The sequence below is a fragment of the Sinocyclocheilus grahami genome, unplaced genomic scaffold (assembly GCF_001515645.1).
Source record: "Sinocyclocheilus grahami isolate Dianchi unplaced genomic scaffold, SAMN03320097.WGS_v1.1 scaffold194.1, whole genome shotgun sequence".
Taxonomy (NCBI): Eukaryota; Metazoa; Chordata; class Actinopteri; order Cypriniformes; family Cyprinidae; genus Sinocyclocheilus; species Sinocyclocheilus grahami.
In genome coordinates this window covers 9,829-35,507 of record NW_015505373.1, presented here as the reverse complement: position 1 = coordinate 35,507, position 25,679 = coordinate 9,829, and the positions used below count along the sequence as shown (strand labels likewise).

The 25,679-nt window shown below is 39.1% G+C and overlaps 1 protein-coding gene across 3 annotated transcripts in view; it reads right to left on the bottom strand.

The window, feature by feature from the left end:
* LOC107594958 (cytosolic sulfotransferase 3) overlaps positions 1–25,679 on the bottom strand; it is a 54,398-nt gene that overhangs the window by 21,349 nt on the left and 7,370 nt on the right. For 2 of the 3 annotated variants that reach the window (XM_016285192.1, XM_016285190.1), the window contains exon 1: positions 2,818–2,973. In XM_016285192.1, the coding sequence (XP_016140678.1) occupies positions 2,818–2,956 (139 nt within the window). In that variant the 5' untranslated portion in view covers positions 2,957–2,973. Of the gene's footprint in view, positions 1–2,817; positions 2,974–11,229; positions 11,331–19,584; positions 19,714–25,679 lie in introns of those variants that run through there. The other variant, XM_016285191.1, reaches the window with a different exon arrangement.

Genomic DNA, 25,679 nt, shown 5'->3' with positions numbered 1-25,679 from the left:
AGACTAAAATCTCAAACCCAAAGAGATAGTCTTTATAAAAGTTAAGACTGGTCCACGCCCTCCTAAAATGCCTCGTTTAAACACGCCCCCAAATGTCTACGTCACTGTGTGGGAAGATTTGCATAACGCCGCCCAAATGTTCACCCAAAGAAAGAAGGCGTAACTTTTATTCTCGCTGTAGTATTGTTGCCGCCGCCATGTCGTGAAGACGCTGTGTGTTTCATTGTGAACGCTAAACTACATTGTTTGGCCTTCCAAAAGAAGACACGACTAGAAATCAGTGGTTAAGTTGTATTTACAACACTGTTCCAGAAGAGTTCAACCCAAATATTCAGATGTGTGCAGCGCATTTTACGGAGGACTGTTTCCTGATCCTGGTAGAGTAGACTACAATGCCGGCTGTTCCGACGCACAGACTGTAAGTATGTTTTTTTTATAATTAAAGGATTTGCCACTGATGATTCAAACCCGAGTTTTGAGCAGTGTAGAGTAACGCTTGTTGTTTGTCATTTCTCCGATCACAAATGCAGACATGGTTTTATGTTTACGCGGCGCGATGCAATGCAACGTGTAAAAAGACAGTATAAGTCATTATAATCCATAATCATGTCCCCACTGGATGCAACAAATGCCTCGTTTATAATGGGTTTTAATGTTTTTGTCTCATCGCTCCGGCCGGGACACAGCATCACAGTATGGTAAGGGGCGTAACATTTACGTCACATGCTTGAGGTATGTGGGCAATCACAATGCACTCGATAGCTGGCCAATCAGAGCACACCTCGCTTTTCAGACCGATGAGCTTTGTAAAAATCAACGCGTTTCAGAAAGGCAGGCCATAGAGGAGAAACAACAATGTACAGGATGTGGAAAATAATGTGTTTTTTTTACTTTAAACTGCATAAACATTGCATTACATCAAATAATGTTATTTTTTAGCAACGTCATATGACCCCTTTAAAAGTATCCTAGTTTCATTGTGGTTTAGCCAAGACAAGATTTCTTGTCTTCAAAAACAGGAGGCATGTGAATTCTTACATAAAACATTGAAATATTCGACAATTTTGTGTTTAGGTATAGAGTTTTCTAGATAGATTTGTCCAGACAGAGAACTTGCAGTTGTGTTTGCATACACAATACCTTTGTCTTGACTTAAAATTGTTGTGGGAAAAGCAACACTAAAGTCGTTAATAATGTATGATCATTATTTTATTATAATATTATAAATTAATTGAATACATTTGTGGGTGATGTACTGTATAAGAATGACCATATTCTTTTGATTGGTGATTTTAATATTCATGTGTGCTGCCACTCTAAACCTCTAATGACAGTGAAGTATGACTTCACTAAAACTGAGCCATGGCATAATGCCACCACCCATTCACCACCACCCATGCCAAGGGAAAACTGCAAATATCCTACAAAATGCATAAAGACTCTGCTTTTCAGAAAGCTGTGAAATCTGCAAAGTCTAAATATTTCTCAAAATTAATTGCAAATTAACCATAGACCTAAAGTTCTTTTCTCTGTTACTAACTTTGCTCTGAACCCTCCTGTAAATGCGATCTCCAGGCTGTCACTTTTATTTTATGAAAGTTTTTTGACATTTTTGGCTTGTCTAAATGAAGAGAAAACGCATTTCTCTCAAAACATTTAAAAAAAAAATTGAAGCAAAGAAAGGGGACATAGTCTTTAGCCCAAATGAAACAATAGGGACATATGTATAATGTATTGACCTTGACTACCTTGATCATTTCACTTAAGAATCTAGGTGTGTTTTAGGATCACAGCCTAAAATGTAACTAACAAATAAATGCGGCGATAGGCTCTTGTTTTTTTCTTTTTTTTTCTTCCAGTTACATCTTCAAGAGAAGATTGCTATCCATGCTTTTATTACTTCTCATGGACTACTGCAAATCACTTTATTGCGCGTACAAATAATCTGTCACTCATTTCCAATTAGTACAAAGTGTTGCAGCAAAATTCCTAAAAGGCCGGTGGAGAACAGATACTTTTATTTTATATATATATATATATATTTTATTATATATTATATTATATATTTTATTTTTCTATATTTTCATGGAACACAGTTATCAAATATCAAATAATTTGACTCATTGGTATGATGTACATGTATATTAGATAAAAAAACATCTTGGCATGGCTCATTTGCTTCAACAACCAACAAACAAACTGGATAATGAACATAAAATGCTAAGACAGTGAAAAAAGTGAAGATGTGAAACTCTTATTATACTGTGGTCTCTGACCTGATGGTATCACTTTAAAACATGACTTGCTCAGACCGATGAGCTTTGTAAAAATCGATGCGTTTCAGAAAGGTGGGGCATAGAGGAGAAACAATAATGTACAGTATGTGGAAAATAATGTGTTTTTTAACCTTAAACCGCATAAACACATTTCATTACACCAAATACACAAAATAATGTTCTTTTTAGCAACATCATATGACCCCTTTAAACTAACTATATATATATGCTCACTATTATTCCTAAAACTGGAACAGCTCTGGTCTGAGATGCTTTAGACTCCCAGTGACCCTAAATTGGACAAGCGGTTTGGAGAATGGATGGATGGACCAGAAGTGGTGTAAAATATAGTGAAGTCTGGCAAACAGTAAAGCTTGTGTGTGAATAATGAGGGAATTTCAAGTCATAAAAATGAAGTCCCATTAAAATATTAAAAATAGACCTAAGGGGGAAAATAATAGATAAATAAATAAAACATATTGTATGAGTTATGTGGTCACATGACATTCTGGCAAAATTGTTAAACGTGCAGTGCCCTCACCTGCTTTGGGGTAAGTGGCGATTAGAATGTCATCAGGTCTTGCTTGAAAGTTTTTGACCTTTTCCCAGTTGTCAGTGAAGTAGTGGATCATAGAAACACCCTCAAAATCAAACAGCTCAGGTCGACTAGGTGGTTTCATCTAGAGTATTAAAAGGTGTCATTTTATTGTTGAGGTTTCGCTGCACTGAATCATCATTATAGAATTATCAATGGCCATAAGCATTCAATGCTAAAACCCATTATCAAGCAAAATGTTAGTTACTACAACAACAACAGCAACAACAATACATTCTATTCTACAAAAATATTTGTTTACAAATGCATATACATTTAGTACCCTACATTTATTCAGTTTATTTTATAGATTAATTTAAACCTTAAACAACAGCGACAACGACAACAACAACAACAACAACAACAACAACGACAACATAACAAAATGCCTTTTTAAAGCTTATCACTGGCCAATAAATATTACATTTTTTAAATGTTGTACAGTATATGGCAATAATAAGCTTTAATCTTTTGTTTGCACAGAACAACCTGTTAAATTTCACAATTTCTGAAATAATGTGAAAATCTCAAAGGCTACATTGAATTGACTACATTATCATTTGACTGTATACTTGTATTACTCAGCCAAATTTTTAAAAATAAAATAAATAATAATAAAATAAAAAAATAAAAAAATAAATTAAAAATAAATAAATATATATTATAAATTAATTAAAAATTATTTTTTCAAGATACTATATTTAAAGAAAACTTTGTAAATCCAAATACGCTTTACAGGTTTAAATTTTTTATACATGTTCAATGAGCCATATTTGTAACTTATAATTGTTTATTGGAAAATTATTGCATATGCACCTGTGGAATGGTCCTTAAAACACTTTCAGTTTACAGGCGGACATTATTACAGTCCTTTCTACTGACTCTAAAAACACCATAAGAAAGATGCCCTGATTCCTGATCATCTTTATGAATATGCTATAGTCGTGCTGCAGGGAGGCATGAGGACTGCAGATGTGGCCAGAGCAATAAACCGCAACGTCTGTAATGTAAGAAGCCTAAGACAGAGCTACAAGGAGAGAGGAAAGACAGCTGATCGTCCCTGCAGTGTCAAACCACATGTCACCATGTGTCCCCCAAGATGTATTCAAGAACATGAAACTGCCATGGTGAAAGAGTGGGGTAGTTTATATTAAGATGGGAATCATTTTTCCAAGCCAGTAACATTTTCTGGTTTTGGATAGTTTGACTGGCAATTTTCCATGCAGTAAATTACATCTCAATAGAAAAGATTCATAGAACACATTCATTCAGGTACACTGTAAATTTTTAAAAAAAAAAAAAAAAAAAAAAAAAAAAAAAAAAAAAAAAAAAAAAAATATATATATATATATTATAAATTAATTAAAAATTATTTTTTTCAAGATACTATATTTAAAGAAAACTTTGTAAATCCAAATACGCTTTACAGGTTTAAACAGGTTTAAATTTTTTATACATGTTCAATGAGCCATATTTGTAACTTATAATTGTTTATTGGAAAATTATTGCATGTGCACCTGTGGAATGGTCCTTAAAACACTTTCAGTTTACAGGCGGACATTATTACAGTCCTTTCTACTGACTCTAAAAACACCCTAAGAAAGATGCCCTGATTCCTGATCATCTTTATGAATATGCTATAGTCGTGCTGCAGGGAGGCATGAGGACTGCAGATGTGGCCAGAGCAATAAACCGCAACGTCTGTAATGTAAGAAGCCTAAGACAGAGCTACAAGGAGAGAGGAAAGACAGCTGATCGTCCCTGCAGTGTCAAACCACATGTCACCATGTGTCCCCCAAGATGTATTCAAGAACATGAAACTGCCATGGTGAAAGAGTGGGGTAGTTTATATTAAGATGGGAATCATTTTTCCAAGCCAGTAACATCTCTCTATCGCTCCCTCTCTATCTCTCTCTCTCCCCCTCTCTCTCTCTTTCTCTCCCTCTCTCTCTTTCTCCCTCTATCTCTCTCCCTCTCTTTCTCTCTCTCACTCTTACTTTCACTGTACTTTGTACTCAACCTCAAACAACAGGTTAAGTTCAGACAAGTAAAATAACACAAAGGACACTGACTAGGGCCCCTCAAGTACTGGCTTTTTGTTGTTACAGGAAGTTAGTGTTGATCTCAAAGGAACAGTGTGTGTTTATCTTGAAGACTTGGAGAAAGTGAACAGGTCCTTAACACCAGTAGTCCCAGATTACTTCCCCCCCCCCCCCTAAAAATAATGATAAACCCAGGTAGTAGTGATGAATGTCCTTTTTGTTTCCAGAGGGAGACTATATATCATACCTTTTTGTTTTGCAGTAGGCTTGATTCACTGTTTCAGGTTTTAACTGGTTTATTCAATCGTTTTGATGAGACTTTTTCACAGGAAGTGTTTATTTGTGGTTTTAAATATATTCGGAAACACCGATTCTGTTGCCAGTTGTTGAATTTTCTTCTAGGTCAGGCAAAAATGGCAATTTATGATACCAGGAAAATAAAGATTGAAGTAGTAACTTACAAATTGTGTTTTTTAACCTTATGAAATCTAGAATTTTTATTGATTTCCAGTATCATAAAGCTATGGGAGATCTTATGCTTTTTGAAACAATTTGGTGTTATAAAAGGGCTCTGTGTGAAGTTATTGATGAGGATTTAGAGTTTGCAATTTTTAAAATCTTTGTGTGTTGTTAATTTGTTTTGGGTTTTGTATTTTGAGTTTTGTGCAATGTAGGGGTTGATTGTGTAATGTGTTTAAAAAAAGAATTGTAATAAAGGTGTGTTGAAATTCAAATTCGCTCTCTCTCTCTGTTTTTTTTTTAAAGTTTCCCTAGAAATACTTCCCTATTTAATGTAATTTTTCCATTTTTACAAATTGTATTATCAGCATAACAATTTAAGTAAATGCAGCTGTGTAAAAGGTAGGGGATTATGCACCCTTCTAGAAAAATTTGCATTTACGTATGTTTAAATTGTAACATAAATTATCATGTTTATGATTCTCATTTCTTTATCACAAAATGCAAAAACAGATATCTTCTGGAGAGAAATTGGCAACCTCTGATTTATGGATCACGCATGGATTTATCAAATGAGGGGATTTTCCCTTCTGTCAATGAGATACTTCTCAATGCTGGAGTTTTAACATTTGGACATTTGTTTAAACTGGCTGGATTGGCCTTGAGAATGTTGATGCCGTCACCAGTTGTTTGGGGGTAAAGTCGAAACGTATAATGGCCAAATTGCTTGAAAAGTGGAAGTCAGCTCTTATACCTGAAGAAGTTAAATTATTGGGTGAATATACTGAAGGTTTAATTGCCCCAAATTGTAATGATTATTTTCCTGATTTGTACTTGTTGTCTGATTTTAAAGAGAGTGAAGGTGTGTTTTTACAAGACAGTATCTTGTTTTTAATGGGGCCTAATTCTGTATCTGGGAAAATTGTGTACAAGTGTTGTGTGAAGACACTTAATAAGAATTTTCTGCATAATAGAGTTGATACTCCTTGGCGCTCTGTTCTCCATTTAGGAGAGAACGTTAAACCAGAATGGAGAGCTTTGTAGAAATCACCTTTGTCAAAGAAAGTAGGAGACCTACAATGGAGAATCCTTCATGGCGCTATAGCTGTGAATGCTCTTGTTTCAATTATAAACCCAGGTAGTAGTGATGAATGTCCTTTTTGTTTCCAGAGGGAGACTATATATCATACCTTTTTGTTTTGCAGTAGGCTTGATTCCCTCTTTCAAGTTTTAACTGGTTTATTCAATCGTTTTGATGAGACTTTTTCACAGGAAGTGTTTATTTGTGGTTTTAAATATATTCGGAAACACCGATTCTGTTGCCAGTTGTTGAATTTTCTTCTAGGTCAGGCAAAAATGGCAATTTATGATAGCAGGAAAGGGAGACTATATATCATACCTTTTTGTTTTGCAGTAGGCTTGATTCACTGTTTCAGGTTTTAACTGGTTTATTCAATCGTTTTGATGAGACTTTTTCACAGGAAGTGTTTATTTGTGGTTTTAAATATATTCGGAAACACCGATTCTGTTGCCAGTTGTTGAATTTTCTTCTAGGTCAGGCAAAAATGGCAATTTATGATACCAGGAAAATAAAGATTGAAGTAGTAACTTACAAATTGTGTTTTTTAACCTTATGAAATCTAGAATTTTTATTGATTTCCAGTATCATAAAGCTATGGGAGATCTTATGCTTTTTGAAACAATTTGGTGTTATAAAAGGGCTCTGTGTGAAGTTATTGATGAGGATTTAGAGTTTGCAATTTTTAAAATCTTTGTGTGTTGTTAATTTGTTTTGGGTTTTGTATTTTGAGTTTTGTGCAATGTAGGGGTTGATTGTGTAATGTGTTTAAAAAAAGAATTGTAATTGTAATTGGTGTGTTGAAATTCAATTATCTCTCTCTCTGATACTTTCTCTCTCTCTCTCTCTCTCTCTCTCTCTCTCACTCTTACTTTCACTGTACTTTGTACTCAACCTCAAACAACAGGTTATGTAAGTTCAGACAAGTAAAATAACACAAAGGACACTGACTAAGGCCCCTCAAGTACTGGCTTGTTGTTGTTACAGGAAGCTAGTGTTGATCTCAAAGGAACAGTGTGTGTTTATCTTGGAGATCTGGAGAAAGTGAACAGGCCCTTTACCCCAGTAGTCCCATATTACTTCCAGATTACCCCCCCCCCCTAAAAAAAAGCAAAAACAAAACAAACAAACAAACAAACAAACAAAAAAAACAACAACAATACAAACACCCTTAAAAACACTTAAGGAATGTATTGCACCATTGCTTTATTCTCAGCAGTAGACAATATTTGTTAGACTTTAAGCTGTTCAGAAATCATGGTAGAAATGGTTTGTACATACAGATATTATTGGAATTTATGACATTAATAATAATAATAATAAAGTTTACAAATTTGACTTACTTTAATTCTCTTGATCTGGTAATAATTTAGAAAATTCCTTATTATTTGCAGGTTTTCCTTGTCGTCTGGTGAGTCCTTTCACCAGCACTTGACCCCAAGCAGGATGTATTACAACACAATACAAGCATTGTTTTATTTTACCCAGTGGGTTAGTTGTTGTATGGTTCAAGGAATATAAGTAAGTGTTAAGGCAATAAAAACATGTTTTGCACCCAAATAACAATTATGTGTTGTTGTCATGTTTTTAGCAAGTATTTCCCTAAACTGACCACCCTTTACACAGACGTTGTAACAGTAGCTAAAAGTCAAATGTCCATAGAGGTACTGAATGATTAGTAAAAAAAATATTTTTTATTTTTCAACAATTGAGTACTGTAAAAACATGAACAACTGGACACATAGTAAATTATTTGTTAAGATGTGTAAATAGCAGAAGTCTGGATTCACACTACAACAAACAAAATGTGAATAATGTGTTAACATGAATAGTGTGTGAAGTGCTTAATATTACTAATCCAACCCCCCCACCACCACCACAACATTTGTAAATGTAAAAAATCACATTGGGTATTTTATGAATTGAAGTTTAATTACATGTGTTAGCATTTAAATGTAAATCTTTGTATAACATGCCCATATGAATTGGAAGTTTAATTATATTTGTTACCATTTTGTTTACATTACATAATGATCCATTAATGATCTGTTCTGTCCAGCACAGTTCCGTTCTCTTCAAATAGTGTCTGTGCACTCAAGTCAACAATATTGCCAGAAATGAAGTGTTTAGTCAAGTGTATTAAGTTAATGATTCATTAACGAAGTTTTTAATCATTGTAAACCATCTGTCAAATTAAAGTAGTAGATTTTCAAGAAGTGCATGATCACATCAATTGAAAATTTAATGACATTTGTAAGCATTTGAGTTTACATTAAATAATGATCTGTTAATCATTATATAATGTTTAAGTTCATTAGTAAGCATTAAAAAGTACATTATCTCATATTTCTACCTATGTGAATATATGTTAACTAATGATCCATTAAACATTATATATTGTTTGTTAATGATTTTTTTATTTTTATCGAAAGTTATTGTATGTTAAGTGTTTCTGCTGGTTTCATGTAAAAAATCAGCCTGTCAATGGCTCAAAACAGAGGAGCCAAATTTAGGCTTAAGTCAGACAACTGATTATTTATTTATCATTAAATTTTTATTCTGGTGCAAGATCCAGAACTCTCTAATATTAGATCTCAGTGCGGAACTTGACAGTGGTGTTCTTCATCTTCTGTTTGTAGACCTCATCAAACTGTTCATTTTGTGCCACAGTGAAATGACTTTTCCAGTCTCCAACTTTACCTTTTGGAATGAAAAAGAAGAAGATAAAAGTAAGTGAAATGATTGAATTCAGAAGGACTAAAGTACTTAAATTTAGTAGTTTATTAACCTTTCCGCATAAAGGGTGAGATCTTGAAGTCCATGACTGGGATAGTGGAATAGTTGGTCATCTTGTTCTGTTTCATGGCATCAAATTGAACCCCTTTTGTTATTTTCTCCTTCTGTTCAGCTGAAGTGGACAAACCCAAGAAGGAGCACAAACGAGCCACCTCACGTCCAGTGTCCTGAGGAAGACATACACATCTAACATACCTTTCTGATTTTATGCTAATATGTTTGCTAAAAATGTCATTTTATATACTGAACTTACCTCAACCATATCCTCAAAGAACATGTACAGTAGGTTAGAATAAGTCTGTTTTTTCTCCCACCATCCATTGACATGGTCGTACCAAGAACCAAACACTCCTAAGGGGAAATTGTGGATGTTCTTCAGTGGCAAATTTCTTGAGTCAGGTAATATAAAGCAATCAAATCTTTTTACTCTCCCAGTGTTTATGTAGATTGTATATTTGTGTAAACATTATTTATATTCTCACATTAAAATGGTTTAAGCCATTTTACCATCATCTTGCCAATGACTGTTTGTGGTGATGACTGAGAACATTTTTATTCTGATTTTGCAGCACCACAAGTGGAAATATATCCGTCCCAGCTCAGCATGAAATGGCAAGGATGTAGTTTATTTTTCTACTGTGGTGCTGCGAAATCAGAAATGTTTTTTTCTCAATCTCAATACATATGTTCCCTTGAAGATTTTGTGATACTGTAAAAAAAAATTGAAGTAAGTATACTATGGTGATTGATAATTTTAATGATGTTGTTTGAGTCGTAATGACTCAAGACATTTTTTTTTAATTTTAAGATTTTTTTTGCTTCAACAAAGTATAGAACTGTTAAGACTCGTGACACAAAACAGAAAGCAAAGAGAAGGCGAGAGGTTTACCATAATTTGCTAAAACCCAATGTCACTGACAAACACAGGTAAAAGTTCCCAGTCTTGCTACAAATGACATTTATTTACATAAGAGTAGCAATATACTGATGTATGGGTTTTAAATGAATGAATGAATGATGCATTTATATAGCGCTTTATTGTGTATTACTAGTCTACTCTACCAGGATCAGGAAACAGTCCTCCATAAAATGCGCTGGACACATCTGAATATTTGGGTTAAACTGTTCTGGAACAGTGTTGTAAATACAACTTAACCACTGATTTCTAGTCGTGTCCTCTTTTGGAAGGCTAAACAAAGTAGTTTCGCTTTCACAATGAAACAGTGTCACACCTTGCCTTGAGTGAGCGGAGGACGGAGGCCTAGAGAGCCGTGGCCTAGAGTATGCAGAGCAGAGGCAGGCGGGCTTGAGAACGGCGCGGCCGGCAGATTCGATGAAGGAGCATCTGGTGGGCTTGCAGCAACCACATGTGACGACCCTGGGCTGGACTCCGCTTCGTCCACGGTGAAAGCCGATCCACAGCGCAAAGTTGTAGTATTTCCTCAGCGACCAGCACGGATCAGCTCCAGGCATGACGAAGAGGATATCGTCCTCTTTTGGAAGACCAGAAAAAGTAGTTTCGCTTTCACAATGAAGCACACAGCGCCTTCACGACATGGCGGCGGCAACAACAATACTACAGCGAGAATAAAAGTTATGCCTTCTTTCTTTGCGTGAACATTTGGGCGGCGTTATGCAAATCTTCCCACATCGTGAAGTAGACATGTGGGGGTGTTAGAACTAACCATTTTAGGTAGGCGTGGTTGACTCTTAACTTTTATAAAGAATATCTCTTTGGATTTTAAACTTTAGTCTTTGCAACTTTACAGATCTTCTTTATGCACCAAGAGCTTGTAACACTCCAAAGAGAAAGGAAAAATTGAAATTGCATCATATGACCCCATTAAGTGAAGCATCTTCGCATAGGATGAGGACACGCAGTCCTGCATGATTATGACACACCGATCCATCATAAAAGTACTACAGTGATTTGCCACGTCCCTTACCACATTACTAAATGAAACGAAGCCCTATTTACTTTACCCTTGAGTTCTGCTCCCAGAAGGACTTAGGCACAAGCTGAACAGGTAAATGAGTTTTGATGAGGCGAGGAGAAGTGGGCAGATTATCAGCCAGTTCCGTTCCTGTAAGTGAAAAATTAAATGTTGTTCTAAATTAAATGTCCTAGTTGTCATTCTAGTTAGGCAACAACATACAGATAAATCATATAAAGTATATAAATAAAATTGGTCCCTCTTTTTCACTGGGATAGGAACCAGCAGCAAGGAATGTTTTTGTTCTAAGAGTGTTCCAAGAACATTATTTATGTTCTGGAAATGTTTTCAGTGGAAGGTTTTATTTTAGTTCCCAGAATATTCTCCTAAAAGGTGGGATAACATTCTCTAAAAACATTCTAAACATATTTATTGATAATATTTATTGATTTATTGATATTATTAGAACATTATCCCCTAACATTCTAATAAAGATTTAAGTGGGAAGCTTCCCATTGGACATTGGATGTAGACTCAAATGTTGCTCAGATGTCAAATTTTGGTTTAAAGTAAAAACCCAACCTTTGTTTGATGAAGCTCCAACTTCATTAAATAACTCCAAAAATAGCATTACCAGCTTCACTTATTATAAACCAGATTGACTTTATTTCTGTCATACATTAACAAAATTTCTTATTGAGATTAACAGAGGTTTAGATGTTGATGTCTGAAAGCAATTGTTTGGTTTGATGCCACCATTATTGTGATGAGTGTTTGCTTTAGTATGTTTATTATGGCAAAACAGCAAAAGAACATATGATAAGATGATACTAGTTGCTTGTTTGTCATCATGTAGCGGTCTGATTATTTGATTTCATCCAGTGGAGGTGATGGGGTGGTGGAGGGATGCTGTGAAGTTGTGATGGTACAGATCCCCAGATAGCAACATAATGTCGGCCCAGATCCAGCACATATAGCGTGGAATGATGGCACTTGGGTGGACTGCTCCTGTTTGCCAGATCTGGGCCAAAAGCTAAACACAGCAAAGCCACATGTCAACCAATAGAAAATCTTCACCCTGGCAGTAGTTTTCAAAAATGTTCTGTTTCAGTGACCTGGTGCTGCGTTTGCGTGTGGACAAATGGCCAAACCGCATAGAAAATGCTGCGGTTTTAAAAATAACCACGTTCGTGTGGACAGAGCCTTTGTGTGATGTTTTCAGCATGCAGCACAAACAATTAGTTTTTGAAGGAGTCAGCTGTGTGCACTGCAAGCGCTTCACAATGAAAAAAGTGTTGCTCCCATTTGTTTATCTCTGTCATCTGACTTTATTTGCAATGTTGTCATGTCAGATAAAAAAGCTCATACTACAATTTCAGCTGATTTGCTTGAGACAAGATATTAGTTATTTTTGAGGAAAGAGCAAAGCTGAAAACGCGCTATCCCAGATTACTTTTGCATTTGAGGAGTTGTTAGATGTGGTTACCTGAGCTGTGGTCAAAGTGAGTTTGGATTGGTGTAATCAACAACAGGGAGAGGCTTGCAGCAAAGTCAACGAATGCTTTCTATCAAGCAGCCGAACTCAGCCTCTCTGCAGACAAGGGTTGTCAAAAGTACTGAAATTTGAAAAATGTGATGATACCAGCATTTTGAGTGCTTAAGCAGATTCTTAAACACCTCTGATTGGCCATTGTGTTCACGTGCTCAATAGATATGTCTGTGATTGGCTTCAGTGATCATCGCTTCATGGTTTCACCGAGCACTTACAATTAAAACGGGAGCATTTGAATGCCACGTCTATTAGAGGATCCGTCTGTGAGCAGATATATTAGGGATTTCCCTTCCCTCTGAGGACTTACAGGTTCAATCCGAACAGAAGACTTCTGCTTAGACTTAAACCCTGGGCTAGTCAAAGTTTTCCTGTATCCTGGATCAGTCTATATTCCTAGGGGGCCATCTTCTACTACTCAGTTGATTATGCTTCATACCTTCTTCCCTCTGCTGTTTCAGCTGTCTGGGCTCGGAGGACTTACCTGGACCATTCTAACAAGTGACCTATTCAATTTTTGGTGTGCTTTCATGGTTACAACAAAGAGGCCACAAAGCAGCACATGTTCTATTGGATCAGGGCAACGTTCACACAAGCCTATGAGGCGTGTGGTTTGCCTTCGGGGTCAAGGCTCACTCTGCTAGGACTATGACTTCTTCCAAGGCGTTAAGTGTGCATCTTTACAAGATGTGTGTGCAGCGGCAGGCTGGGCCTCTCCACACACATTCATAAGATTCTACAGTTTGGACATGGATTCAACCCCAGGCTCTCGGGTCTTTTTGGGTTTATTTAGTCTTTGTTCACACAAATCTGTGCTAAGCATACTTATTCAAAGTTCTGTTGGGTAGACATTTTTCAGTATAGCAGAGTTGGAATGCTGTTTTCCATAGCATCTGCTCTTATATATGGCGATATATGGCAAGCTAAACAGACAGCACTTTTGACGGTGTGTGTTCTTCTTTGCCCGTGTTTAACTTTACAGTTGTGAATACACATGATCGGTTGTGCATCGTGCTACTGCCAAAAATGCTCCGCTCCCACCGGGCACTCTTCCAAGAGTGTGTCCATGTCTTTGCGGTTCCTGTTCCGCTCCCGCTCCCGCTCCCACTCCCGCTCCCGCTGTTGCTGAGGTATGGTGGCGATTGAGATCACGGGGATCGCATATGGATTTAGCGAAAGGTCTCTCCCTTTCTCTGTCTTTTGCCCCTGGATCTAGCGCTCTCTCTCGGGGTTCGGAAGCCGGGTTCTGCGGTCTCTATAAGTTTCAGAGCCTTTTAAGCTTCCTGGTCTCTATGTCACCACGCCCGTGACATCCCGTCATTCCATTGGACTGATATCACATATGCTTCAAGACCCAGTCAAGTAGAAATGTTGCTAAAGCATTTTTACGCCGCATCTTGTTTGATTGGGGAACTAGGGTTACATGCATAAGCCAGTAACGTTCTCTTTCTGTCGGTCACTTTTGACGTCGCATTGAAGACCATTAAATTGAGAGCTCTTGCTTGAGAGATCTGTCTACTTCAAGTGTAAACTAAACAAACCAATGCACAATGGCATGCGATAATTGTATCCAGCTGCTGCTGATCACAGTGTGAGTATAAACAGGCGGCAGGTGCAACACGTACTCAGCTTTTTGCTTCGGAGCTAAGTGGAATCATTGTTCTTCTCTTGCCAAGCTTTGGTGTATTACCGAACAAGTTCAGCGTGCTCTAAGGGGGCTTCCATGTTGGTGGAACAGCACTACAGTGGTGGTCGTTTTTTCCCATGTCGAGTGGGTTGCACACATCAGGCTGCACTACCCCTGCTTCAGCACACACTGAAAGAGCTATTTTCCTAAAAGAGCATTCACATTTTTCTAAAGATGCCTTTCCACCTGTGCGTTCCTGGATGCAGTCATTACCTGGTGCTGGGTGATGGTCACGATCACTGCCTCACGTGCCTGGGCATTAAGCATGCTGTCAATTGCTGCATTGGAGGGCGAGCCGGAGCTCTCTGGAGAGGAAGATTCCTTGAGGTTGGATGATTGGAGCCAGGTCCCTGTGTTCCACCTCGCGGGTAGATCTGTGGTTCCGCTGGTCCCACTTGCATGGTCTCTGGGAGCATGGCTAGCACTACCGTTACACAGCCTGTCTTGCTGGCTCCTTTGGACCATCAGACTCGGCTATGTGATTCATTTCACCCGGCATCCGCCCAAGTTCAGGGGCATTCACTTCACATCAGAAGTGAACGTGGAGATCGCAGTCCTACTGGTGAAGGACGCGATAGAGCCTTCTCTAGTCTCTAGAGCCAGGGGTTTTACAGCCCCTTCTTCATAGTACCCAAGAAAGTGGTGGATTACGACCAATCTTGAACCAGCATGTCTTGAACCAGGCCCTTCACAGGCTACTGTTCAAGATGCTAACGCAGAAACACATCTTTGGATGCATCAATCCCCAAGATTGGTTTGCATTGATCGACCTGAAGAATGTGTACCTTCATGTCTGAATCCTCCCGCGCCACAGACAATTTCTGTTGTTCGCATTCGAAGGACGAGCATTTCAGTACATGGTCCTGCCCTTCGGGCTTTCCCTGTCTCCCCGTCTCTTCACGAAAGTTGCAGAAGGGGGCTCTTGTTCCCCTGAGAGAGCAAGGTGTTCGTATCTTCAACTATCTCATCGACTGGCACAGTCTCGGGATCAGTTGTGTGAGCACTGGGACCTGGTGCCCAGGCACCTAAGGCAGTTGGGTCTTTGGGTCAACTGTGAAAAGAGCAAACTCTCCATGACGCAGAGTCAGACATGGCGGAGCAAGGCCTCCTTTTTTCGGTATGGTGTTGGATTTGGACAAACAGATAGCAAGCCTTCTTGCACAGACACTGTGCAAAGTCAGTGAGGACGAGGAGCAGGTCTTGCTCGTTGCACCTTACTGGCCCAACCAGACCTGGGGCCTCATTTTTAAAATGTGCATATACACAGATTTCCACGGCAACGTTCATATTTATAAAAACGGTCTTTGACATGGAAAAGTACTTACCGCCACGTCAGGGTCTGAGCAGGCATACGCACTTTTCCTTGTGGCAAAGTCGGAGTACTGCAGATATTTGAACATCTAAGCTGCAATAATAATAAAAGCAGTGTACGTGCAAGCACCGAATTCAAAGATGCAGTGTAAGAGATCAATTGTGCAGTCTAGTCAGATTTTTTATTAACAGGAGTTTTTGCAAGATTAAACTGACCTTTTTAGTAGCCTAATGTTGAGAGTTCTTTGCTAGCTTTCTGTACACAGTTTATTCCATGTTGTTTTTTTATTATTTTATTATAGTGCAGCGTATAAGAATAGGCCTATGTTGTGGAATAACGGTTGTAATATATTCTGTTCAATAACATAGTTAACTGTTTTTATTTATAACATCTGCTGCTTTGCCTCTGTGAAAATGAATATCGACATCAGCCTTAAACTTTGTTTTTGTCATTTACATCAGTTATATTCGTATAAAATACACTATATATTTTTGTGTCAGTACATTAATGGCACATTTGAACAGCATTAGTAAACTGTGTAAAAAGCTTATGAAGAAATGCCAAATCACATGCAGGTTTTTTCAGACCGGAGACCATAATCGTGTAATAATTAATTTTATTATGATATGAAATGTCCAACTTTTCTTTCAATAATGTTTTTTTAGTTTTTCCTAAGTTTTGCAAGAATTTTGTGATACTAAACTTTTTATTAGTTGTCATAGCAAGTGATTTAAAAAGTAGGATGACACATTATTAAATAAAAAAGCGTCCCCGCACGAACCTCTACCTCCGCCAGCAGGACCTCAATTTCAGACTCAGTAAAGTTTTTTTTTTCTCTTTGTGCTCGTCATTCTCAAGCATAGAAATTCGGATATTGGCGTGTGCTCTTTTATATGGTAATGATATTAATTAGGGGGCATTTACAAGGCAGAGATCTGACACCAGTGAGCTGTGCACAATTTCAAGATCATTTGCGATTTATAGATGTCTATAAATAAATTTCTCTGAATCGCACCTACACACTTTTGAGAAATGATCTTAGAACAAATTTAGGACTATTTATAGGCAACATTTTATAAACATTTTATATCTCAGTGACAGGGCACCCTGTGGCACCCGCATCCGGATCTCTGGAGACTCCATGTCTGGTCCCTGGATGGGACGTAGAGGTTCTAGGTGACCTACCCCAAGAGGTAGGTGACACCATCACTTCGGCACGTGCACCATTTACGAGACACGCTTACACCTTGAAGTGGAACCTGTTCATCGAGTGGTGTTCCTCACACCGAGAGGACGCCGAAGATGCCCGATCAGAGCCGTGCTGTTCTTTCTGCAGCAAGGGTTGGAGCGAAGGCCGTCTCCCTCCACCCTTAAAAGTCTATGTTGTTGCAATATCTGCAAATCACAACCCCGTGGATGGTAAGATGGTAGGGAAGCACAACCTGGTCTTTAGGTTCTTTAGTAGGGCAACCCCAACATGTTCGCTATATTCCATAGCCTTCGTGTTGAGTCTGTATCCTCCTGTGTTCTCACCTCAAACGGGTAGAAGAACCGAGAGGCCCTGACCTAGTGTTGGCTTGCTATGGCACAAATTGTGATACTTGCTCCAGAGAGTTCCATATTGCAGACCCTGTCGAGCTCCTCCATCACCCTCGGCAGCCAGACGTGGCGGAGCCAGGCCTTCACTCGATGTGTCCGTGAGAACCGGTAGGAGGCTGGGTGCCATATGTAGTCACCCTGAGGGGATCCCATATGTGTATTCCATATTCCTTCACAGTGACTGGCCTTCCTGGTGTGAGCCCTGGCCTATACTTTAACAAAGGGCGCAGGAGGCTCGGACAGGACACTGGAAGGGGCAGCATCTATGGCACTTTAGTAGGGATTCCCCAATTGATCAGCCATCACTGCGAAGTCAAAAGTTACCGACTGAAAGGGAATGTCTCAGCTACATATGTAACCCTCGTTCCCTGAAGGAGGGAAAGGAGACATCACGTCTCGTTGCCACAGTTGCTGTACTACAACTGAGCAGCCAGGTCACCGGCTCGGCTCTGTCAGTATTCGTCCAATAAACACAGGAAGCATGATTTACAAAAAATTCAGTTCTTTATAATTTCCCCATTTTTTAAAACATACACTTGGCCATACATAAAGAAAATAAAGAAAACTGCACAAATAAAGGAAAGAAAATATGGAGTTCCAGGGTTCAGATGTTAACAGTTGGGATCCCAAGCCAAAAAACTCCCTTAACAAACAAAACCTAGCCCTTATATTACAAGATGGTCCTTACTGCAAGATCCAGGGGGCGTGGTTGGATCCAGATCCAACTCCTCCCACCTTACATATACCTAAACCTACCCGTCTCCAGCCCCTGATCTCTAAACCCCACCCCTTTCCACCCCGAAACCTACCCATCTCCACCCCTTAACTTACCAATCTCCACCCCCTAGATGTGGATCCAACCACGCCCCCTGGATCTTGTGTTCCGCAGTGAGGGGCTACTGTATATTACCGGGACCGAACCATTAACAAATGACAAAGGGTCACTCACACACAAATACATTCAAATGACTTAACTGCCTAAATTAGATGAATTCACATCGCATTTAGAACAAAATAAATAAAATTAATACCATCCATAAATCATATTCACTTATACACTATAACAAATCATGTAAATAAAGAACAACATAATTTGTCTCTGCTCGTAGTTACACCTTCTTTATTTTCTATTCTAGTCTATGTTGTTGCAATATCTGCAAATAGAAAATAATTAGGAGCTACCTTCCTTTACCTCGCATAAAGAAGAGAACATAAACTACCTAACTTAAAGCATAAATATTTAGACAAATAAACAAAACATCCGTCTCCAGCCCCTGATCTCTAAACCCCACCCATTTCCACCCCGAAACCTACCCATCTCCACCCCTTAACTTACCAATCTCCACCCCCTAGATGTGGATCCAACCACACCCCCTGGATCTTGTGTTCCGCAGTGAGGGGCTACTGTATATTACCGGGACCGAACCATTAACAAATGACAAAGGGTCACTCACACACAAATACATTCAAATGACTTAACTGCCTAAATTAGATGAATTCACATCGCATTTAGAACAAAATAAATAAAATTAATACCATCCATAAATCATATTCACTTATACACTATAACAAATCATGTAAATAAAGAACAACATAATTTGTCTCTGCTCGTAGTTACACCTTCTTTATTTTCTATTCTAGTCTATGTTGTTGCAATATCTGCAAATATTCACTGGAATGCACCAGCGTGCACTCCAGTGAATAGAAAATAATTAGGAGCTACCTTCCTTTACCTCGCATAAAGAAGAGAACATAAACTACCTAACTTAAAGCATAAATATTTAGACAAATAAACAAAACATACAAAAATAAATACAAATTTACAAAGGAAGATCAAACAATCAACTTATCAAAACAAACATTTAAATCAAATACATTTATGTGTGGCCTCGGTCATCACAGGCTCCTTAGCAAAAACCTGAGTATGCGTTGTACCTGCTGTCTGCACTGTGGATTGTCTGCTGGTGTGATTTTTAAGGCTTTAGACCAGCAGTTTTGAGCAATTTTACCATACAATGATTGCTATGTCTACCTCTGTCTACCACTATCCCATTTTCTATGGATGCGCATCGCAATCAATGTATCACAACTTCAGAGTGTATCACAGTCCATGCAATGTAAAATAATTATTAATTGTGTTATCTAGAACTGGCTAACACACAGACACACACACACACACACACACACACACACATATATATATACACACATTAAAAAAATTAATTCCATAAACACTCATTATACTGTGGTCTCTGACCTGATGGTATCCCTTGAATAAATGACTCCAAGAATGGCACTCTCATATAGATAGGCTGGGAAGTCTGGCGCTCTGGAGCATCGTTACCAAAGTACAGAAGGTCAAGTGTATAAGAAACCCAGGTGGTACCTAGACAGTGTTAGAAACATAACAACCGTCAAAAAATGATGAAAAAAATCTGTGCTCTGAATTTTGTGAAATTTTCTGAAAATTTGTGCTCTGCATTTCATTTCATTTCTGCTGCGGTGCCCAGGGAGCAATTTGGGGTTCAGCGCCTTGCTCAAGGGCACTTCTGATGTGGGTAATGAGGGTGGAAAAGAGCATAGTTGATTCACTCCCCCCACCTACATTTCCTGCTGGTACTGAGACTCAAACCTGCTACCTTTGGGTTACAAGTCTCACTCTTTATTAGGTCACAACTGGGTCTAGATTGTCTTAAAGCAAGTCGAGGAGATAGTTAGAGTGGCCAAAGTCTCTCCAAGGATCACAGATGGAAAACTTCAGAAAATAGTTGATCCTCTGTGTCAGAAAGCCTAAAAATGATCAAACAGCACCTACATCACTAGATGTTGTTTGAGCAACACATTCTCACTCCCAACTCGTCACATATTGATGCTTGGTCAGGACCCTTTGGCGTCACTTTTTGACGCACAGGGTACCCCTTTAGCGTAATTTTTCGACGTGCAGGGCCCTCCATTGCTTTAAATAAGAAACCCTTGGCGTCAATATGCCAACGTGAAACGTACTGGTAATTTTATCGTCATGATTAAATTATATATTGGGTAATAATATTGCCATTATTGCATATAAGTTGGGGTGTGATGTTTCAATGTAAACAGTTACAAATGTTTCATTTGTATTACACTATTTAAACAACCCCTGCCCCTAAACATTTACATTTACATTTAGTCATTTAGCAGATGGGTTTATCCAAAGCGACTTACAAATGAGGATAATGGAAGCGATCAAAATCAACAAAAGGGCAATGATATAGAAGTGCTATAACAAGTATCAGTTAGCTTAATGCAGTACACATAGCAAGGGTTTTTTAAAATATAATAATTAAAAAGAAAACAGATAGAATAGAAAAAGAATAGAGCAAGCTAGTGTTAGAGGTCTTTTTTGCTTTTGTTAATTGTGTAATAAATGAAAAGAAAACAGATAGAATACAAAAAGATTAGAAAGCAAGTGTTCGTTTTTTTTTTAAAGAAAACAAGCAGCAAATAAATAGAGTGCAAGTCTAAAAGGGACAAGTGTTTTTTTAAAGAATAGAATTAGAATAGAGAGTGATAGAGTTAGAGGGTCAAATAAAGATGGAAGAGATGTGTTTTCAGCCGGTTCTTGAAGATGGCTAAGGACGCTTATTTTTCAATTTTCCTATTTAGCGCCCAAACTCTGGAATAACCTACCTAACATTGTTTGGGAGGCAGACACACTCTGTCAGTTTAAATCTAGATTAAAGACCCATCTCTTTAACCTGGCTTACACATAACACACTAACACATTTCTAATATTCAAATCCGTTAAAGGATTTTTAGACTGCATTAATTAGGTCAACCGGAACCGGGAACACTTTCCATAATACCCGATGTACTTGCTACATCGCTAGAAGAATGCCATCTACGCTAATATTATTCTGTTTCTCTCTTATTCCGAGGTCACCGTAGCCACCAGATCCAGTCTGTATCCAGATCAGATGGTCACTGCAGTCACCCGGATCCAGTACGTATCCAGACCAGATGGTGGATTAGCACCTAGAGAGGACCTCTACAGCCCTGAAAGTCAGCACAGAGACCAGGACAACTAGATGAGCCCCAGATACAGATCCCCAGTAAAGACCTTGTCTCAGACGGCCACCGGGACAAGTCCACAGGAGCCAGTTGAGTCCTCTGCACAATGTGACTTTGCTGCAGCCTGGAATTGAACTGCTGGTTTCATCTAGCCAGATGAGAACTGGCCCCCCGACTGAGCCTGGTTTCTCCCAAGGTTTTTTCTCCATTCTGTCACCGATGGAGTTTTGGTTCCTTGCCGCTGTCGCCTCTGGCTTGCTTAGTTGGGGACACTTAATTTCCAGCGATATCGTTGACTTGATTGCACAGATACTATTTAAACTGAACTGAGCTGGATGATGACATCACTGAATTCAATGATGAACTGCCTTTAACTGAAAAATTTGTGTTTACTATTGTCACTTTGCATTATTGACACACTATTTTCCTAATTAATGCTGTACAGTTGCTTTGACACAATCTGTATTGTTAAAAGTGCTATATAAATAAAGGTGACTTGACTTGACTTGACTCAGCTGCATAGGCGGAGGGTGAACCAACTCCAGGGTAAGGCTAAAAGCAGCCAAATCTATCAAACATCATAAACTGTCTTTTTGGGCAAGAACCAGACATGGGTGTCATGTAGGCTAAAAAAATGTTTAATGGGACATATTACATTATTACATATTACATAAGACATTATTACAATTTAATAAAAACTTTAGAAATTGATAATTATATAAGCTGTATACAATGAAATTAATCTCTTACTTACATTGTACGTACATCTGCGCTTTGTTGTTTATGATGAGAGAATTCGCAAGAGTCCGGAATTCAGTCAGCGAACGCGCACACACTCAACAAAACTGATTTTTGAACGATGACTCATCTGAACGCTTCTGATTGGCCATTGCATTCCTAAGCTCAACAGAATTGTGTGTGATTGGTTCAAATGCGCAACACTGTAAAAACGCCTAAAATGAAATAAGGCGCAACATGAGCAGATCTTAATTTAATGCCGCAATCGACACTATCTATTCATATTCACTTTGTTAGCAACAGACGTAATAGATTTAATTTGTTAGTGCAAGGGCATTGTTGTCCAATTTAGTGGCATTTTTGCCCCAAGTCCCCCTAAGCCTTGCCCAGCCTTACACATGCTCCGCCTATGCTCAGCTGCTAAACCTACCATTTGTCAATAAAACACAAGATATAACAGGCAGATACAACTACCGTCATAATTTATTCAAAAAGTATTAATATTACAAGTCTTCCGAGGCAAAACGATTGATTTGTGAGAGGAATAGACACGATCGCCGTCTCCGTCCGCCTTAAAGCTCATCCTGCGTGCTGCAGTGTCTGTGCACATCTCTGCGCAAATTAAAAAAATGCCGCCAGAAGAAGCCTAAAGTCTTACGTCAGCCTTGGTTGTGAAATGCTATTGGCTCTTGTGTGTCTCGTGACCGATTGCATCATACTATGGTCGGGAGTATCTTTTTGAACGAAATGTGAGCAGTGTTGCCAACTTAGCAATTTTGTTGCTAGATTTAGCAACTTTTCATAATTTAAAATGTAGGTAAAAAAACGTGTGAATAATAATTACGGAAAATTCCTTCATATTAATAGATTTTGCCCTATTTTTACAGACTTTTCTTAGAGTGTGGCATACGAACTACTAATACACTGCTTAAATCTATAATCGTTCAGAATGAGTAGTTTTACTAGTTTACTAGCTAATAAAAATAAACTTAAATTGTAATTGTTAAAAAATGTGAAAGTGTTAAATAATTCAATGTTGTATTTAAAATTAGTTATTTATATTTTAATATTATATTATGCATTTATATTATTTTATAAACACATCTAAATTAACATATTTAAAAAATGTTTTTGCTGAGATTTGATGCAGTGACACAATTTTGCATCGTGATTATGCAATGACGTCACCGCGCAATGACATCGCGCCATTTAGCAACTTTTAGCAACAAATCAATCTTCCTTTAGCAACTTCCCCTGAAAATTATTTGGCAACACTGGATGTGAGCACGTTAACGGAGCGGGATCATTTTCAGCGATTAAAACCTTATGTTTTACTCTCTTTTTCACATAAAGACGTATAGCTTCAGAAGACTTGGAATGCAAAAGGACTTGTTTGTAATGCATTTATACTGCTTGTTTATGGTCAGTTTTTGCAATAAATACCTGTGACTGCACTTATGTTTGCCTGTTACATGTTTTATATGGTTCAGAAGTGGGTAGGTTTAGGGTAGCACCAACATGATGACACTAGAATGGTGTCTTTGATCTCTTGTCTTGTGTTCTCCAAACTCTTCAGGCATTATAAGAGAAGACTCAGAGCTGCTATCCAAAGGAATGTTGCAAAAAGTATTAAATAAAAGCATTAATTATGGCCAACATATATTGGAGAATATAATTTTACAATTTAATTTGATAAGGTTTGATTTAAGGTTTGAAGTTCTAAAATAAATGATCAAATGGATTAACAATGCAGATTTACAGTATTTTCACAGCCTTCTTTGATCATATTGTCAGGGAGAGTCCAGCCTCGTCAGGCCCAATCATCTCACACACCCGTTCACAATCACCGGAGTACTAATCAGCCGCACCTGTCACCACCTCATCAGCACTAGTTTAAATGCACAGCCACTGCAGTCACACTTCGTCTGGTCTTGAGTTCACTACGCTACTCCTTACCTGACTCACTGAACCCGGACTCCATCCTGATACCTTCCTGTCTCTGTGCCATCCTCTTCAGCCTGATCCACCAAGGAACCCTTCATCACGTGAGCCTGGTCTCTTCCATTCCATAGACTGTTGCTCTAACCCGTTTGCTCTCCATCTCTCTCTCTCTCCCTCCCAGCACCTGTTCAATAAAGCTCTGTTTACTTTACCTCTCCGTTCCTGGTCTCCTTCTGTACTGTGACAGCAGACCAGACCACAATTTACCCACGTTATGGAGCCACAACCACCGAAACCCCCATCACTGGAGGATTTAATCCACGCCATTCATACGCCCGTTGTATCTGCCTCCCACAGTCCCATGGCACGGCCCGCTATCTTCTCCGGTGAGGCGGCGGATTGTGGTGGTTTCTTATTACAATGTTCCTTATACTTCGAGATGCAGTCACAAGCCTTTCCCAATGACCGCGCCAAAGTGGCCTTCATGATCTCTCATCTCGCCGGCCGCGCTCTTCACTGGGCCCAGTCAATGTGGGACAGTAACAGTCAGGACCTTCGCACTCTATCTGTGTTCACCGCCCACTTCAAGGAGGTGTTTAGTCACACTGAGATATCCGCGCATGACCAGCTCTTCCGTATCCGGCAAGGCCTGGTGAGTATGCCATTAAATTCCGCACCCTGGTGGTGGCGAGTGGATGGAATGAAGTGGCTTTACTAACTGCGTTCCGGCAAGGGCTGAACGCTGACATTCGCCTTCAAATGGTGACATTTGACGACACCGTGGGATTAGAGAGTTTCATTCAAAAGGCTATCAAGATCTCCCAACATCTCATGGCCTGTACCCCGATCCAGCCACCCGCCTCACCGAGCACATCCGCCTCACCGGCTCCAGCACCAGAACCCATGCAAGTGGATTCGTATCATCTCACCCATGCGGAGCGTTCGCGGAGGATAACCACCGGACTGTGTCTGTATTGTGGGGAGCAGGGACACGTGATTCGCTCGTGTCCTATCCGTCCCTCACGACCCTCGGTGAGTACTATCCAGCTCAGCCCTCAAATTGCTACCCTGACTAGAATGACTGTATCATTAATTGCATTTCACCAATCCCTTTAAGCGCAAGCCCTTGTAGACTCTGGTTCTTCTGGGAACTTCATATCCCGTAACACTCCACTGCCTTCAACTAAGACCACTGAAACGTGCCCATATCCTCACCATTCAGGGAAAGCCGTTGGGTCGTGGGAAGATCCAACTATGCTCCCCCACCATCATGCTCTGCATAGGGTGCCTTCATGAGGAAACCATCTCGTTTCTGGTGCTGGAGAATTCCACAGTGGAAATCATCCTGGGGCGCCCCTGGTTAACCCAACACGCACCCATCATTAACTGGAGCACCAACGAAGTTATTCGCTGGAGTGAGTACTGTCAGCAGCACTGTATGTCCCAAGTTCGTCCCCTGTCACCTGGTTTCCTCCCTGTCTGTGCCTCCATCGAGAGCCCCGAACCACACAGTATTCCCTGGGAATACCGGGTGTTCCAGGATGTGTTCAGCAAGTGGGCCGCAATGAAACTACCACCTCATCGGTCGTGGGACTGTGCCATAGATTTGCTGCCTGGAGCTCAACT